The following is a 15626-nucleotide window of genomic DNA, read 5'->3' as shown; positions in this document are numbered from 1 at the left end:
GACGGGAGATGGCCTCTCTCAGCCAATGAACGCTTAGCAGCGGGGTTTCCATGGTGATACCCCGCCGCTAAGCTCTCATTCGGGAAGTACCGTTCTATAGAACGGTACTAAGTTCGTGGATCGCGTTTTCGTTTTTTTTTTTTTGCCAAGTCCGGGGATGCCTACTTTGGAACGAAGAGGACAGAACCTCGCATAGGAGATGGTGAGTATGTTTTTTTCACAGGTCCCCTAGGGATACTTTACCGGACAAGTGGACCGATGCTACAGGTTACATAGGTGAGTATGTGTACATGTGTGTGTGTGTATGTATGTTTAATAAACTTATACTGTCACGGTGTGTGTGTCCTGTGTTTTTTTTAAACATTTTTTTACAGGTGAACTACAGGTACTAGTGGGCCCTTAATGCCCTGCATGCTGGTACTTGTGGTTCTCCAAGTACCAGCATGCGGGGCAGGCTAGCTGGGACTTGCAGTTCTACTTGTAAAGACAATGTTTGATATTCTTTATTTACACCACACCACACAATCAACCCGCCACCCACCGCCACCAGGGGTGGCGGGGATAGCCCCGGGCTATCAGCCTGGGCCTGGGGTGCCCTGGAGAGGGTGACCCCTTTATTGGGGGGGTCCCCAGCTCTCCAGGGATCCCCGGCCTGGGCTGACTAGCGGTCAGGGCTGATGCTGCGGCTGGGGGGCCCGGTGAAAGGGCTCCCCTGGCTGTGGCATCAGCCCCCCGCTAGAAAAAGTCCAGTGCTGGTTCTGGAACATACAGGGGAACCCTACTCATTTTTTTCCCCTGTATTTCCAGAACCAGGACCGGATCAGAGCCCAGAGCTGGTTGCGCAGAATACGGGGGACCCCTACGTCGTTTGTCCCCCGTATTTTGGCAACCAGCTCTGGTTCTGACTAGCCCGGTGCTGGTTGTGTTTAAGTACAGGGGACCCCTATGTCGTTTGTCCCCTGTATTTAAGCACACCCAGCACTGGGTCACTAATGCCCGGGGCTGGTTGCTCTTTTTTTGGGGGGGGGGCACGCCATTTTTTTCTCTTTTTACACAGGTTTTTTTTTTTTTATTTACCACAGCAGCACAGACGGGTCTCACGGACCCGTTAGTGCTCTGTGTCAATGACACAGATGCAAGTAGCACGGATCTCCTGGTCCGTGCGTGCATCTGTGTCATTGAAATACACAGCAGCACAGACGGGTCTCACTGACCCATCTGTGCTCTGTGTCACTGTCAATCACACAGATGCATGTAGCACGGATCTCACGAGTCCGTGCTACATGCAAATGAGCACCATAATGCTGATTGGCTGAGAGCCGTGACAGACGGCTCTGTCAGCCAATCAGCACTTTGCCCATTAAAGGCAAAGGCATTTTTTTTTAAATGGCCGCTCGAGGCAAAACCTCGAGATCCGACAGCAGATCTCGAGGTTTTGCCTCGGGAGAGGGATCCGGGGCAGACAGGGAGATCCGAGCTTGGGCTCGGATCGCCCCGGATCCCCGAAGTTCGGGTGGGTTCGGTTCTCAGGGAACCGAACCCGCTCATCCCTAGTAGTAATGTGATGTATGTGTAGTAATGTGATGTGTAGTAATGTGATGTATGTGTGTGTGTGTGTGTAGTAATGTGATGTGTGTGGGGAGGTGAAATCTTCATATGATGTGTGTGACTGACTGGGTGTCTGTGTGTGAGAGACTGTGTGTGTGTGTGTGAATCTATTCATGGGATGTGCTGAGACTGTCTGTGTGTGACTGTGGGGCCCATTTATTAATGATCGCATTTTGCAATGCGATCAGGGCATGCAGTACCGCCCCTGATCGCATTGGAAAATGCGATCCTATCTGCCGGATGTATTATCCGGGACAAGCAGGGAGACGGGCTCCGAAAAGAGCCCGTCCCTGCGATGTCTCTGGAGGGCAGTCGGGGGTTCTGCGCATGCGCAGTCCCGCGGACTGCACATGAGCGGCGCCGATAGCCGGCGGAGGGATCTGGCACATCCCTCCGCCGGCTGATATGCGGTAAGTGCCCATAGGAAACAGCGGCTAACGCTATCTTTAGATAGCGTTAGCTGCTGGGGCCAATATCGGGAATGCTTCGCATTCCAGATATTGATACATTTGGCAGCATCGCATCCCCCATAGAAACCTATGGGGGAGGCGGCTGCCGGCGGCAATGGAGGGATCGCAGCAGGTATCGGAGATACCTGCTGCGGTCCCTCCTTCATACATTCGGGGGATACTAAGTATTTGAGGTAAACCCCCGAAAACAGGTGTTTTCGGGGAATTTACCTCAAATGCACTTTGATAAATGGGCCCCTGTGTATGAATCTATTCATAGGATGTGTATGTGAGACTGTGTGTGTGTGTGTGTGTGTGTGTGTGTGAATCTATTCATATAAATGAATGTGTGCGTCTGGGGGGGAATCTATTAATGTCAATATGGCAGGGTAGAGATGTATTAATGTCAGTGGGGGAGCTAGGGCGTCAGCTTATAGGAATATATACGCCCATAGGTGGTTAGACACGTCCTTTGGGTGGAGCAGACCACGCCCCCACAACGGCGCGTCGCATTCTGCAGCCATCTACAATCTCCCTCAAAGTCATTTTCAAAAGTAGGCAAGTATGCTGAATGTACATTTTCATCTCTCGTTACTGCTCACATTTATGTGCCTGAATGTACATTTTCATCTCTCGTTACTGCTCACATTTATGTGCCTGAATGTACATTTTCATCTCACATTACTGCTCACATTTATGTGCCTGAATGTACATTTTCATCTCACATTACTACTCACATTTATGTGCCTGAATGTATATTTTCATCTCTCGTTACTGCTCACATTTATGTGCCTGAATGTACATTTTCATCTCTCGTTACTGCTCACATTTATGTGCCTGAATGTACATTTTCATCTCACATTACTACTCACATTTATGTGCCTGAATGTACATTTTCATCTCACATTACTGCTCACATTTATGTGCCTGAATGTACATTTTCATCTCTCGTTACTGCTCACATTTATGTGCCTGAATGTACATTTTCATCTCACATTACTGCTCACATTTATGTGCCTGAATGTACATTTTCATCTCGCATTACTACTCACATTTATGTGCCTGAATGTACATTTTCATCTCTCGTTACTGCTCACATTTATGTGCCTGAATGTACATTTTCATCTCACATTACTACTCACATTTATGTGCCTGAATGTACATTTTCATCTCATTACTGCTCACATTTATGTGCCTGAATGTACATTTTCATCTCATTACTGCTCACATTTATGTGCCTGAATGTACATTTTCATCTCTCGTTACTGCTCACATTTATGTGCCTGAATGTACATTTTCATCTCACATTACTGCTCACATTTATGTGCCTGAATGTACATTTTCATCTCACATTACTACTCACTTTTATGTGCCTGAATGTACATTTTCATCTCACATTACTACTCACATTTATGTGCCTGAATGTACATTTTCATCTTACATTACTGCTCACATTTATGTGCCTGAATGTACATTTTCATCTCACATTTCTACTCACATTTATGTGCCTGAATGTACATTTTCATCTCACATTACTACTCACATTTATGTGCCTGAATGTACATTTTCATCTCACATTACTGCTCACATTTATGTGCTTGAATGTACATTATCATCTCACATTACTGCTCACATTTATGTGCCTGAATGTACATTTTCATCTCTCGTTACTGCTCACATTTATGTGCCTGAATGTACATTTTCATCTCACATTACTGCTCACATTTATGTGCCTGAATGTACATTTTCATCTCACATTACTGCTCACATTTATGTGCCTGAATGTACATTTTCATCTCACATTACTGCTCACATTTATGTGCCTGAATGTACATTTTCATCTCTCGTTACTGCTCACATTTATGTGCCTGAATGTACATTTTCATCTCACATTACTACTCACATTTATGTGCCTGAATGTACATTTTCATCTCTCGTTACTGCTCACATTTATGTGCCTGAATGTACATTTTCATCTCACATTACTGCTCACATTTATGTGCCTGAATGTACATTTTCATCTCACATTACTACTCACATTTATGTGCCTGAATGTACATTTTCATCTCACATTACTACTCACATTTATGTGCCTGAATGTACATTTTCATCTCTCGTTACTACTCACATTTATGTGCCTGAATGTACATTTTCATCTCACATTACTGCTCACATTTATGTGCCTGAATGTACATTTTCATCTCACATTACTGCTCACATTTATGTGCCTGAATGTACATTTTCATCTCACATTACTGCTCACATTTATGTGCCTGAATGTACATTTTCATCTCACATTACTGCTCACATTTATGTGCCTAAATGTACATTTTCATCTCACATTACTACTCACATTTATGTGCCTGAATGTACATTTTCATCTCACATTACTACTCACATTTATGTGCCTGAATGTACATTTTCATCTCACATTACTACTCACATTTATGGGCATGAATGTACATTTTCATCTCACATTACTACTAGGGGTGAGCGGGTTCGGATTTCTGAAATCCGAGCCCCCCCGATCCGAGGCAGATCCGAGTCAGGCTCGACTTTTCCCGCCTGACTCGGATCTGAAATCGAGGCAAAACGTCATCATCCCGCCTTCCGAGTCTCGCGGGTTTTGGATCTTATATAAGGTACCCGCGTCGGCGCCATTTTCTCACTCGGCTGTGGACAGTGAAGAGGGAGGGTGGGAGTTAGGGCTGGCTGGGCTGTGTAGTGTAGTGTAGTGTTGTGTAGTGTAGTGTAGTGTTGTGCTGTGCTGCGCTGCGCTGCTGTTGTCCACTACTTCAAAGACCATAGGGGCTGGCTGTGTTGTGCTGTGCTGCTGTTGTTGTTAATAGGGGCTGTGCCCACTACTTCAAAGTCCATAGGGGCTGGCTGGACTGTGTTGTGCAGTCAGTTCTCCATAGGGGCTGTGTCCACTCCAAAGTCCTGTACAGTGTCCCAGTCCTAAAGGGGTGCTGTAGTGTTGTCCAGGGGGTGCTCTGTCCATCAGGGGTGCTCCCCCCAAGTGCTAAAAAAATAATATTTTTTGTGTGTTTGTGAATTGTGTGCGCAGTAGCCGCACGTGCATCAACAAAGTAGTGCCAAGCGTGCGCCTATGTCATAAGTAAAGGGCCGGCTGGCTTGACCGTTAAAAGGGTGCTGTAACCCCCAAAGTACACTCCAAACCAAAAATAATATATTTTCTGTGTTTGTGAATTGTGCGCGCAGTAGCCGCACGTGCATCAACAAAGTAGTGCCAAGCGTGCGCCTGTGTCATAAGTAAAGGGCCGGCTGGCTTGACCGTTAAAGGGTGCTGTAACCCCCAAAGTACACTCCAGTCCAAACCAAAAAAAATATTATTTTCTGTGTTTGTGAATTGTGTGCGCTGTGGCTGCACGTGCATCAACAAAGGAGCAGCGCCAAGCGTGCGCCTGTGTCCCATAAGTAAAGAGCCAGCTGGCTCATTTCTTAAAGGGTGGTGTAACCCACAAAGTGCACTACTCTCCAGCAAAAATAAAAAAATATTTTCTGTGATTGTGTGCGCCTTAGCCGCACGTATATATCAATATAACATAAATGGAGGACCAAACTTTCTCCGATAAAAATAAAATAGGGAAAGATCAAGAACCACTTCCTTCTAGTGCTGTTGCTGCTGCTGGGAGTTGTTCATCATCCCAGAGAAGAAGTAGGAACATCACTACTTTTACTAAACAATTGACCCTCCAACAGTCCCTAGCGATGAGGATGAAGTACGACAGCAGTCATCCTGAAGCAAAACGTATAACTGAAGCCTTGACTGCTATGTTGGTGTTAGACGTGCGTCCGGTATCCGCCATTAGTGCAGTGGGATTTAGACAATTGATGGAGGTAGTGTGTCCCCGGTTCCAAATCCCATCTAGATTCCACCTGCATCCTCAAAGCAGCAGCGACAAGCGTGCATCTGTCTGTTAAAGGGTGGTGTAACCCTCAAAGTGCGCTCCACAAACAATAAAAATATTCTTCTTCTTTTTTCTGTCTTTGTGAATTGTGTGGGGTGTAGCCGCACTTGAATCCTCAAAGCAGCAGCGACAAGCATGCGTCTGTCTGTTAAAGGGTGGTGACACCCTCAAAGTGTGCTACACAAACAATAAAAATATTGTTCTTTTTTTTTCTGTCTTTGTGAATTGTGTGGGCTGTAGCCGCACTTGCATCCTCAAAGCAGCAGCGACAAGCGTGCGTCTGTCTGTTATTATTATTATTATTATTATTATTATCCTTTATTTATATGGCGCCACAAGTGTTCCGCAGCGCCTTACATAGTACATAGAACTAATAAGTGAACAAGAAACAAGTAACTTACAGTACATTACAGTGCAGGACAAGGACACAACTTATATACATTGCTGAAATAGTGATTAAAGCACTCACAATAAGCTGCCGGGAGTTGGCGGTCCAGTGTTAGGTGCCCTAATGGGGAGTAGAGAGTAGAAGAAAATGTAAAGAGAAGCACATGAGGGAAGAGGTCCCTGCTCATGAGAGCTTACATTCTAAGGGGAGGGGCAGACAGACAGGTGTGACACAGAAGGGGAAGATAGGAAGGAAAGAGCATGAGGTGGGTTAGGAGGAGTGCTGGAAGGCCTTGATGAAGTAGTGGGTCTTGAGAGCCCGTTTGATTAAAGGGTGGTGTAACTCTCAAAGTGCTCCAAAAAATAAAAAACTATTTTTTTAATGTATTTGTGACTTGTGTGCGATGTAGCCGCACTTGCATCCTCAAAGCAGCAGCGACAAGCGTGCGTCTGTCTGTTAAAGGGTGGTGTAACCCTCAAAGTGCGCTCCACAAACAATAAAAATATTCTTCTTCTTTTTTCTGTCTTTGTGAATTGTGTGGGCTGTAGCCGCACTTGCATCCTCAAAGCAGCAGCGACAAGCGTGCGTCTGTCTGTTAAAGAATTACATCGGTGACAGCATCCAAGTAGGCATGTCAGACAGTTCGTACCTGTACGGGCAGGAAAAAGAAGCAATTTGGAGGTCCCTGTACAAACTGGCTCTATTTTACCTGAGTTGCCCCCCCTCCAGTGTGTACTCCGAAAGAGTGTTTAGTGCAGCCGGAACCTTGTCAGCGAAAGGCGTAGGAGGTTGCTTCCACAAAATGTGGAGAAGATGATGTTCATAAAATGAATTATCAACTCTTCCAGGGAGACCAGCCTCCAGAACGTACAGAGGGACCTGTGGTTGTGGATTCCAGCGGGGACGAATTAATACTCTGTGAGGATGAGGATGTACACAACACTGAAGAGGGTGAGGAATCGGTGGATGAGGAGGATGAGGACGACATCTTGCCTCCGTAGAGCCAGTTTGTGCAGGGACAGATTAATTGCCAGCTTGTTTTGTGGGGACCCAAACGAACCAATCATTTCAGCCACAGTCGTGTGGCAGACTCTGGCGCTGAAATGTTTGGTTTGTTAAAGTGTGCATGTCCTGTTTATACAACATAAGGGTGGGTGGGAGGGCCCAAGGACAATTCCATCTTGCACCTCTTTTTTTTCTTTGCATTATGTATAGTTTGGGGCCTAGTTTTTCAAACTGCCATCCTGTCTGCCACTGCAGTGCCACTCCTAGATGGACCACGTGTTTGTGCCGCCCACTCGTATCTCTTAGCATAGTCATCCAGCTACCTCGGTGCAACCTTTTGGACATAAAAACACTATTGTGAGGTGTGAGGTGTTCAGAATAGACTGGAAATGAGTGGAAATTAAGATTATTGAGGTTAATTATAGCATAGGAGCAGAAAAACCCACAAATTCTGTGATTTTAGCTGTTTTTATGCTTTTTTTCAAAAAAATACAGATCCAAAACACAAAACCCAGAACCCAAAACACGGAAGGGTGGTTTTGGCAAAACCAATCCAGATCCAAAACACGAAGAAAGATCCAGATCCAAAACCAAAACACAAAACACGAAAAGTGGCCGGTGCACACCCCTAATTACTACTCACATTTATGTGCCTGAATGTACATTTTCATCTCATATTACTGCTCACATTTATATGTCTGAATTAGGGGTGAGCGGGTTTGGATTTCTGAAATCCGAACCCCCCCGAGCCCCCCCGATCCGAGGCCGAATAGTGGTTCCTCAGATTGATTGATGTATATACAGTTTTTAGGGGGGTTAGGGTCTCAGTCGCTAAGGAGAACTTTGTCCCAGGGAGCCTGTTCTGGACCTTCCACTGGATGGATTTGGACGACATCACATAATAAAACTTAATAAAACTTAATAAAACTTAATAACTTGAAGATTTCAACCCAGGCAACGCTGGGTACTTCAGCTAGTACCATATAAAAATAACCTTTAGGAATATTGCATTATTCTATTTTTACATTTAGTTTTTCTCTTTTTATTTCTTTACTTTTGTCTGTTCTTGATATTTTATTAAAAACAGTAACACAAACAATGTATTGTCGTTACAGCAATTTGTGTGGCATGAAGATAGAAGCTGAATAAGCTTGAAGATATGTAAAAATGTTGGGTTTTTTTGCTGACTGGCTGAGTGTGACAGCCTTGTTACCAGGCAGATTAGTGTCAGGTTTTAGGCGTCAATCATTTAGTTGAGCCAATACAGTAGGGTGCTTTAGGGGTGTTTTTTTCTCTAAGGAGAATACAGGAGAGGCTGTTTGTGCAGACAGCCTCTTTGGCAGTTTTGGAGTCCCACTCTCCCACCCAAAACCTTGCTCGATTTCATAGATGTTAACTTTTTCTGTTTCCCCATGTAGTGGAGGCGCAGCATATCTGTGGCTTTCTGTGGCACAAGAAAGCGTTGTAGGGCACTTACCCTCTATTATATGGCGAGTTTGTCCTACTTAGTGCAGAGGGACATAGGTGCTTCTAGTGCAGAAGTACTGTGTCTGCGAGGGGAGGCGAGTCTTCCGTAAAAAACAAGTGCATCTGTAGGAGGAATATTTTAGTCATCCTCTAGAAAGGTTACATCTGATAAGGCTAGAACTGAGATTGCAGCACTTTCTGGCAACCTCTCTCAGGTTAATTAACTATATAAAAACTGTAACCTTTTAGCCAAGCTGTTTCTGTGTCCGTGGCTCTTATTTCATTTAGTTAAGTTTAAGTTTAAGTGTTTTAATTAACAATAAACCAATGGAGGTCTTAGCAACACTATGGGGCTGAATCTGAGTCGCATGCAAAATGGCTGCAGAAGACTCAATTACTTTATGCTAATACAGGAATCTGAAGGGCTAATGCGGGATTTGTGCGTCTGCAAGCGGAAACCCTGGCCGCCCATTGATTTTACACCAACTGACGCAACTGTCATCATTACATTTACACCAGCCCCATGCTAGGTGCAAGGCATCCATCAGAAACAGGATTTCCTTCCCTGTACACACCACTCACATGGGAGCTTTTGATATATGCCCACAACAGTCCCACACCTCAGGGTGGATTTATGCGATTATTGCCACCCTGAAACACCCGATTTCACAGAAAGACATACCCATCTGAGTTCCGTCCGACTCAGAACAGGACAGACAAACGTAAAATGCATCAGTTTCCATCTGCATGTGCACTGCATGCAAAATCCCGCTGCCTGCGTGTGTGCACAGAAATCTATCTAACTCAGAATCCAACCAACCACCCTCAATATTGGAGTATGTTTGATAGCCTTACATTATCATTCCCTCATCAATAATTCACCCTTACTCAAGAAGTACAATATTACCTGCTTTAGCATCATCGTAACAACCTCATTCAATGTAATTAATATACCAAACCCCTTTACAATACAGTACATACATAATCCCAGTTATAAATTAGCCGCAACAAATTATTACATTTATGTACATTAACTCACTAATAATCTCCATCGGGGTGGGATGTATCAAGCATCAAATACTTTGCAATACATCCACCCCTATTTGCATACCTACCTGCATTTTTTAATGCTAGTATACATGAATACTTACCTGTTGGGACAGCTCTTCCGGAAAATAGATAGTATTGTCTGTCATAATCTATACTCCCCAACTCCCTTTTCTCTAACTTACCTGATGTAGATCTTTTCTGTCCTTCTCCTGTTGCCACACAATATATTGCAGCTGCCTGCCAGAATGGTCCTGCTGAGGCTGCTGCTATCTATAAGAAGAGGACAAGGCCATACAGAGACAGGGGCTGTGTAGTCTATTGCTGCCCCTGGAAGATGATAACTGAATGTTCACTTGCCCTCCCTCCCTGCTCTTCAGGATTGCAACTGCAGCTCTGGCTCCCCCACTGGTGCTCCTTCCCTCTGACCCCAGGGGCATTTGCCCCACCTGCCCCCCTCTCCCCCAGCTGCACTCCTCAGTCCTGCTTGTGACTCGTCCCACCCACAATGACTCTCACAGACTGGAGAGTCATTCAACTGGAGAGATTCCGCGTCGGCTACAATTGGGTATCAGTAGTAATGGTAGGAAAACTTACAACAATGTGGATAAGTGAGACAGTCATGTGTTGGTGGTGCATCTGGGAGTCAATATAGTCATTTGTTTATCACAAAAGAAAAAAGAAAGACTCTTTTTTGGTGCATTCCTAGAAGTCTATCAATTTAAAAATAACATACATATATATATATATATATATACACACACACACACACACATACATACACAACTATATATATATATATATATTTTGTTTTAAAAAATGATTTGTACACCTATACTTTGTGACAGGAATATTAAAATAGAGGAATAGAAATAAATAGACAAATAATAAATGGACAGGTCTTGCTGTACTACAGTGTGGTTATACTGATACAGGTTGCAGGGTGATCAGGGAGGTGTCTCTGCATGCACATCTCTTGTAGTAGTGTCAATTACTGTGTATTGTTTGCAGTACTTTAGTCCTAAATTAGGATTATGGGTGAGATGTATAAAACAAGTAAACATATATATTAACCCTTATATAGGGATATTTCTTATTTGGAAAAGAGAAGAAATGGTGCGCTGTTTGCCCAAATACTGTTCAGTATAGAGACTTGCCGCTGACACCTAAGGGATTCCTGCAGAACACCCTCACAAAAACACAAATACAGAAAAGGGTGTCTGCGCTAGTATCTATACAAAATTCCAAGGCTGTAAAATAATGCATCATAAAAATGTATTAAACATATAAATGAAATGCAGTTCAACCTTAAACATGTACATTCCTCAAACATTAAGGGGTCTATTTACTAAGCAGTGTTAGGAGACAGAGTGAAAAGTGATAAGGTGTCAGCCAATCAGCTCCCAACTGTCATTTTTCAAACACAGCCTGTGAGATGGCAGTTGGGAGCTGATTGGTTGGCACCTTATCACTTTTCACACTGTCCCCTAACACTGCTTAGTAAATAGACCCCTAAATATGCTTCCAAAATCCTGTGGCAAATAACGACACAATATGACTGAAATCTTGTTCAATTGTTAGAACTTACACAGAGTGTGTCTCAAATGTATCAAAATCAAGTGTTTGGAGACAAGTATAGGAGATTAATCTCCTCTGTGTGCCTTCGAGCAATGTTGAACACATAAGTGTGTAACGAAGATCTTAGGCATAGAAACAGTCTTTTAATATATAGTCACCATAAGAGAGCCCAAATGGGAACCTCATTACTATTACTTTTTACTTGTGACTGCAAATAAAGGCTTTCTCTTCTGCTGAAACGTGTACAGACACTTTGTATGCCATACATTGAAATGTTGAAACAAATTAGCAAAGTTATTCTATAAAACAGACTGTGTGATATTCTGCACAAAGACGCACATGAATTTAGGCTTAAGGTCAGTTGCAAATAACAAGCAGAAAGATACTTTTTTTGCCAGTTCTTGAACCATCTGAAACTGAATAGCGTTTGTGCAGGGTATTGCCCTAGACTGGTTACAGAACACAACGATGTGCATACACTGATGCTGTTTAGGGACTCGTCTATATATATATATATATATAAAATGTATTAGTGCATTATACCCCCCTGAACTTGTCCAAGAGCTCCACTTCAAATACAAAATTACCCTATATAAAGGGTTTAATATTTAGGTTTATTTATTTGATACACTCGCCCATAATCCTAATTTTGAACTAAAGTACTGCAAGCAATACACAGGAATTTACACTGCTACAATAGATGTGCATGCGGAAAGCAGTTCCCTGGTCACCATGTAACCTGATTGTATCAGTACAACCACATTATAGTACTCCTCAGTGGCCCACTAAGCTCCACCACTGTCCCTGATTGGCCCACTGCCTGCCATTCCTCATAGCATTGAAATTTATTGAATGGTACAAATCATCGATGGTCTTCCTTTGATGGTTTCATATGCCATCAATGTTAAACACCATTGGCACATTTGATGGTGACCATCAATGGTTAACCCATCAATGGCCATCCCTACTCTAAAATTCACCTCAAGGATTTATAGTGTGAGAATTATTATGTTATCTGGTTGTGGTTAAACCAATAATTGTTGTGAATTTGCCACAGTATGTTATCTTATCCATTCAGGACTGATACTTTATGTGGGTGATTCAATTCAGAGCGAGGTGAATAGCTCCGGGAAGTTGACCCCGGAACTATTCAATTCACCTGCACGTTTAGTCCGACTATAACAACTTAAATCTGAGAATGACGGTTCTCTCGACTTAACCTTGGTGTTTAGTAACAAGAAGCTGCATTCTCGGACGAAAGTGCCAGCCGTGAGGCTGTTAGCGCTGCTGTAAGCCAGAAAACAGCCTTGCAGCCAGCACTTTAGTCGTATTTCTGCTCACACCCTCAGGAAGGTGCAAGAAGAAATCCTTTATTTAGCTTAACAGCACACTGAATGGAATCATCCCCTCTGTACAGTAGAGAATACAGACTATTGCTGCATCTTCGGTAATAACAGCCCACACTTATATAGCGCATAGGTAGGTAAATATACTGTATAGGTCATAGTTCTAACATTTAGCTAAGCATGTTTGTGTAAGTAACAAAATTATGTTACTGACATAAGTGTGTACAGAATGGTTGGCATTACTGCCTCACAGTACTGAGGTCTTTGATTTGAATCTCATCAAGGACCTCAATATGTGGAGTTTCTATGTATTCCCCCTGTTTGTGTGGGCTTCCTCTCACATTCCAAAAATACACTGGTACTATAGGTTAACTGGATACTGACAAATGTAACTCTAGTGCAGAGGTTCCCAAACGCGGTCCTCAAGGTTTCACAACAGTTCAGGTCTTAAGCTGCCCATATATGGTGCGATATAGCAGCCAATCTGGCAATTGGTACAATATCACTGCTATATCGTACCATGTGTGGGCATGATATCGGCCAGTGTGCTGCACATAAGATCTGGGGATGCGATGTACGATCCCATGCAGCACTATGCACGGGGGGGGTGGGGGGTGTGGTGCCGGCATATCTGGTGGTCGCGCAGCGGATCGCTTCATGTTTGGGGTCGCCTGATATGTCGGCCGTCAGAGCGCAAGGTGTCTATCGCATGCCTATGGACACCTTTAGCGATATCAATGGTCGAGCACAGGTGGTTAAATCAATTTGATTGAGGTACTAATTAAGTCACCTGTGCTCAACCATGGGTATATGAAATGTTGGGGAGCCTTGAGGACCGAGTTTAGGAACCTAGTGTATTTATGTATATGTGATAGGGAATATAGGGATGGATTATCAAAGCTTGGAGAGCGAGAGAAAGTGGAGAGAGATAAAGTATCAATCATTCATCTTCTGTCATTTTACAGGATGTGTTTGAAAAATGACAGTTAGGAGCTGATTGAAGCTTTGAGAGAGAGTACCAACCACAAAAACTCCTACATACTTTGTAATTTCCACTGGGGCAGGTACTGATGTGTTATGGGCTAAATATTCCCTGTAAAACTGATATTGAAAATGTGTGAGCTGTATAAATAACTGTCAATATATACAGTAAGTGTTTGTGAAAACCATAAACTGACATAATACAAACATTACATTCAATATCACAGCTAATCCTGGTATGTGTCTTCCATAGCCAGCACAGACACTGCTATCAGAGATGTTCTATAGGCGACAACCTGTGACCCTGATCCATATGGTTGTCATCTGTACAGTTAATAATTAGCTCCAGTACACAGCAAGGCATGTTTCATATTCATTAGTTGAGCCCATCAGCAAAGAAATTAGTGTTTAATTCAGAGGTTGCCAACTATCTCCCATATTAAATTGTTCTGATTGAAGTTTAGTCATTACTATTGCACTTACCCACCTATATATTATATTGTTACAAGCAGCTGTTTTGAATGACTAACTGAGCAAATATTATGACCCCCATCTACAGTAACTCCCATTCTATCCTATGGTAAAGGGTAGACAACTTGTGGCCCTCCAACTACTGTGGAATTACAAATCCCAACATGCCCTGCCACAGTTTTAGCATGCCCTAAGAGCAAAACTGTTGCAAGGCATTCTGGGAAGTGTAGTTCCACAAAGTAGCTGGAGTGTCAACAGTTTGCCTACCCCTGCTAGTATAGATAACACCTGGCCTGGAGAAATACTACAGACAACCAGCTGGCAGGAGACAGGGAATGCAATCAGCAAAGCCATGCTCACCATGATTATAAAACAGCCTCTGCTGTAAAATATGAACCAAAATGTAAACTTCTGGGGAGATTTATCAAATCTTGGAGAGACATAAAGAGGAGAGAGATGGATTAGCAAAAGATACGTTTCTGTCATTTTTCTCTAGCTAAGATCTGGAAAGCAATCACTCCACCTGATGAATAACCAACTATAACATGAAAGGGCAGACAATAAAAGCCAAAGTTATTATATGTTATCCCATTCACTGCTTGCCAAGCTAATGGTGTGCTCAGAGTTTACTTTACACATGCTGCATGTGATATACTGACAACCCTCTTTACCTCTGCCCGGGTACCGTCTGGGTCCCTGCACGTTGCAAAGATTTTCTCTGGAGGTTTTGATTTGTTAGTGAACTTCTTGATCAGCTCCAGCCCGATGCCACGGTTAGAACCAGTTACTAGGACGCTGCAGATCCTCATGTCTGCCATGATGAGAGTTACACTGACTGCACAGCTAGGGTGAAGGTCCACCTACACTACACTAGTCACAGTCTCCTCTCCTTCCCTCCCCCCTATTAAAGGAACAGAGCAGCAGAAACAGGCTTCATGTATACAGATAAGAAAGGTCACTTGCAAACAAATTGACGTGTTTTAACTTTAAAAATGTTTGATTATTACTGTAATCTACTAATCTTTTTATGGAAATCCAAGCAAGTAGTTAATACAAACTTGAAAACAAAATCAGATACGTATGTTAATCATCGTAGTCCATTGAATGGAAAAATCATTAGTATCCAAAATATATCATAGATATAAACATTGACTATTGATGTCCATCCCTACATACGAGGTCTCTGCCTGCTTCACCTTTCCTGCATGTGTTTCAGGGGCAAATGCAGGATTTTTAGAGGGGGGGTTTAAAAAAACGCATGATTTTAGGGAGAGTGTTGAGGAGGGCATAACTAGTAGCACTTAAGTTATAATCTGCCTCGCTAACGGGGTTATGCCGCTTTTCAGTATTTAGT

The 15626-nt window shown here is 43.2% G+C and overlaps 1 protein-coding gene across 2 annotated transcripts in view; it reads right to left on the bottom strand.

Moving 5' to 3' along the window:
- Window positions 1-15131, bottom strand: part of LOC148477421 (uncharacterized) — an 87559-nt gene extending 72428 nt beyond the window's left edge. For both annotated transcript variants that reach the window (XM_088456770.1, XM_088456771.1), the window contains exon 1: window positions 14944-15131. In XM_088456770.1, coding sequence (XP_088312896.1) covers window positions 14944-15090 — 147 coding nt within the window. In that variant the 5' untranslated portion in view covers window positions 15091-15131. The remainder of the gene's footprint in view (window positions 1-14943) is intronic.
- Window positions 15132-15626: the final 495 nt, after the last annotated feature.

This window comes from Taudactylus pleione, unplaced genomic scaffold (assembly GCF_031769625.1).
Source record: "Taudactylus pleione unplaced genomic scaffold, aTauple2 ptg000717l, whole genome shotgun sequence".
NCBI lineage: Eukaryota > Metazoa > Chordata > Amphibia > Anura > Myobatrachidae > Taudactylus > Taudactylus pleione.
Note: the sequence above shows the minus strand (reverse complement) of the source record. Positions and strands in the feature narration are given on the sequence as shown.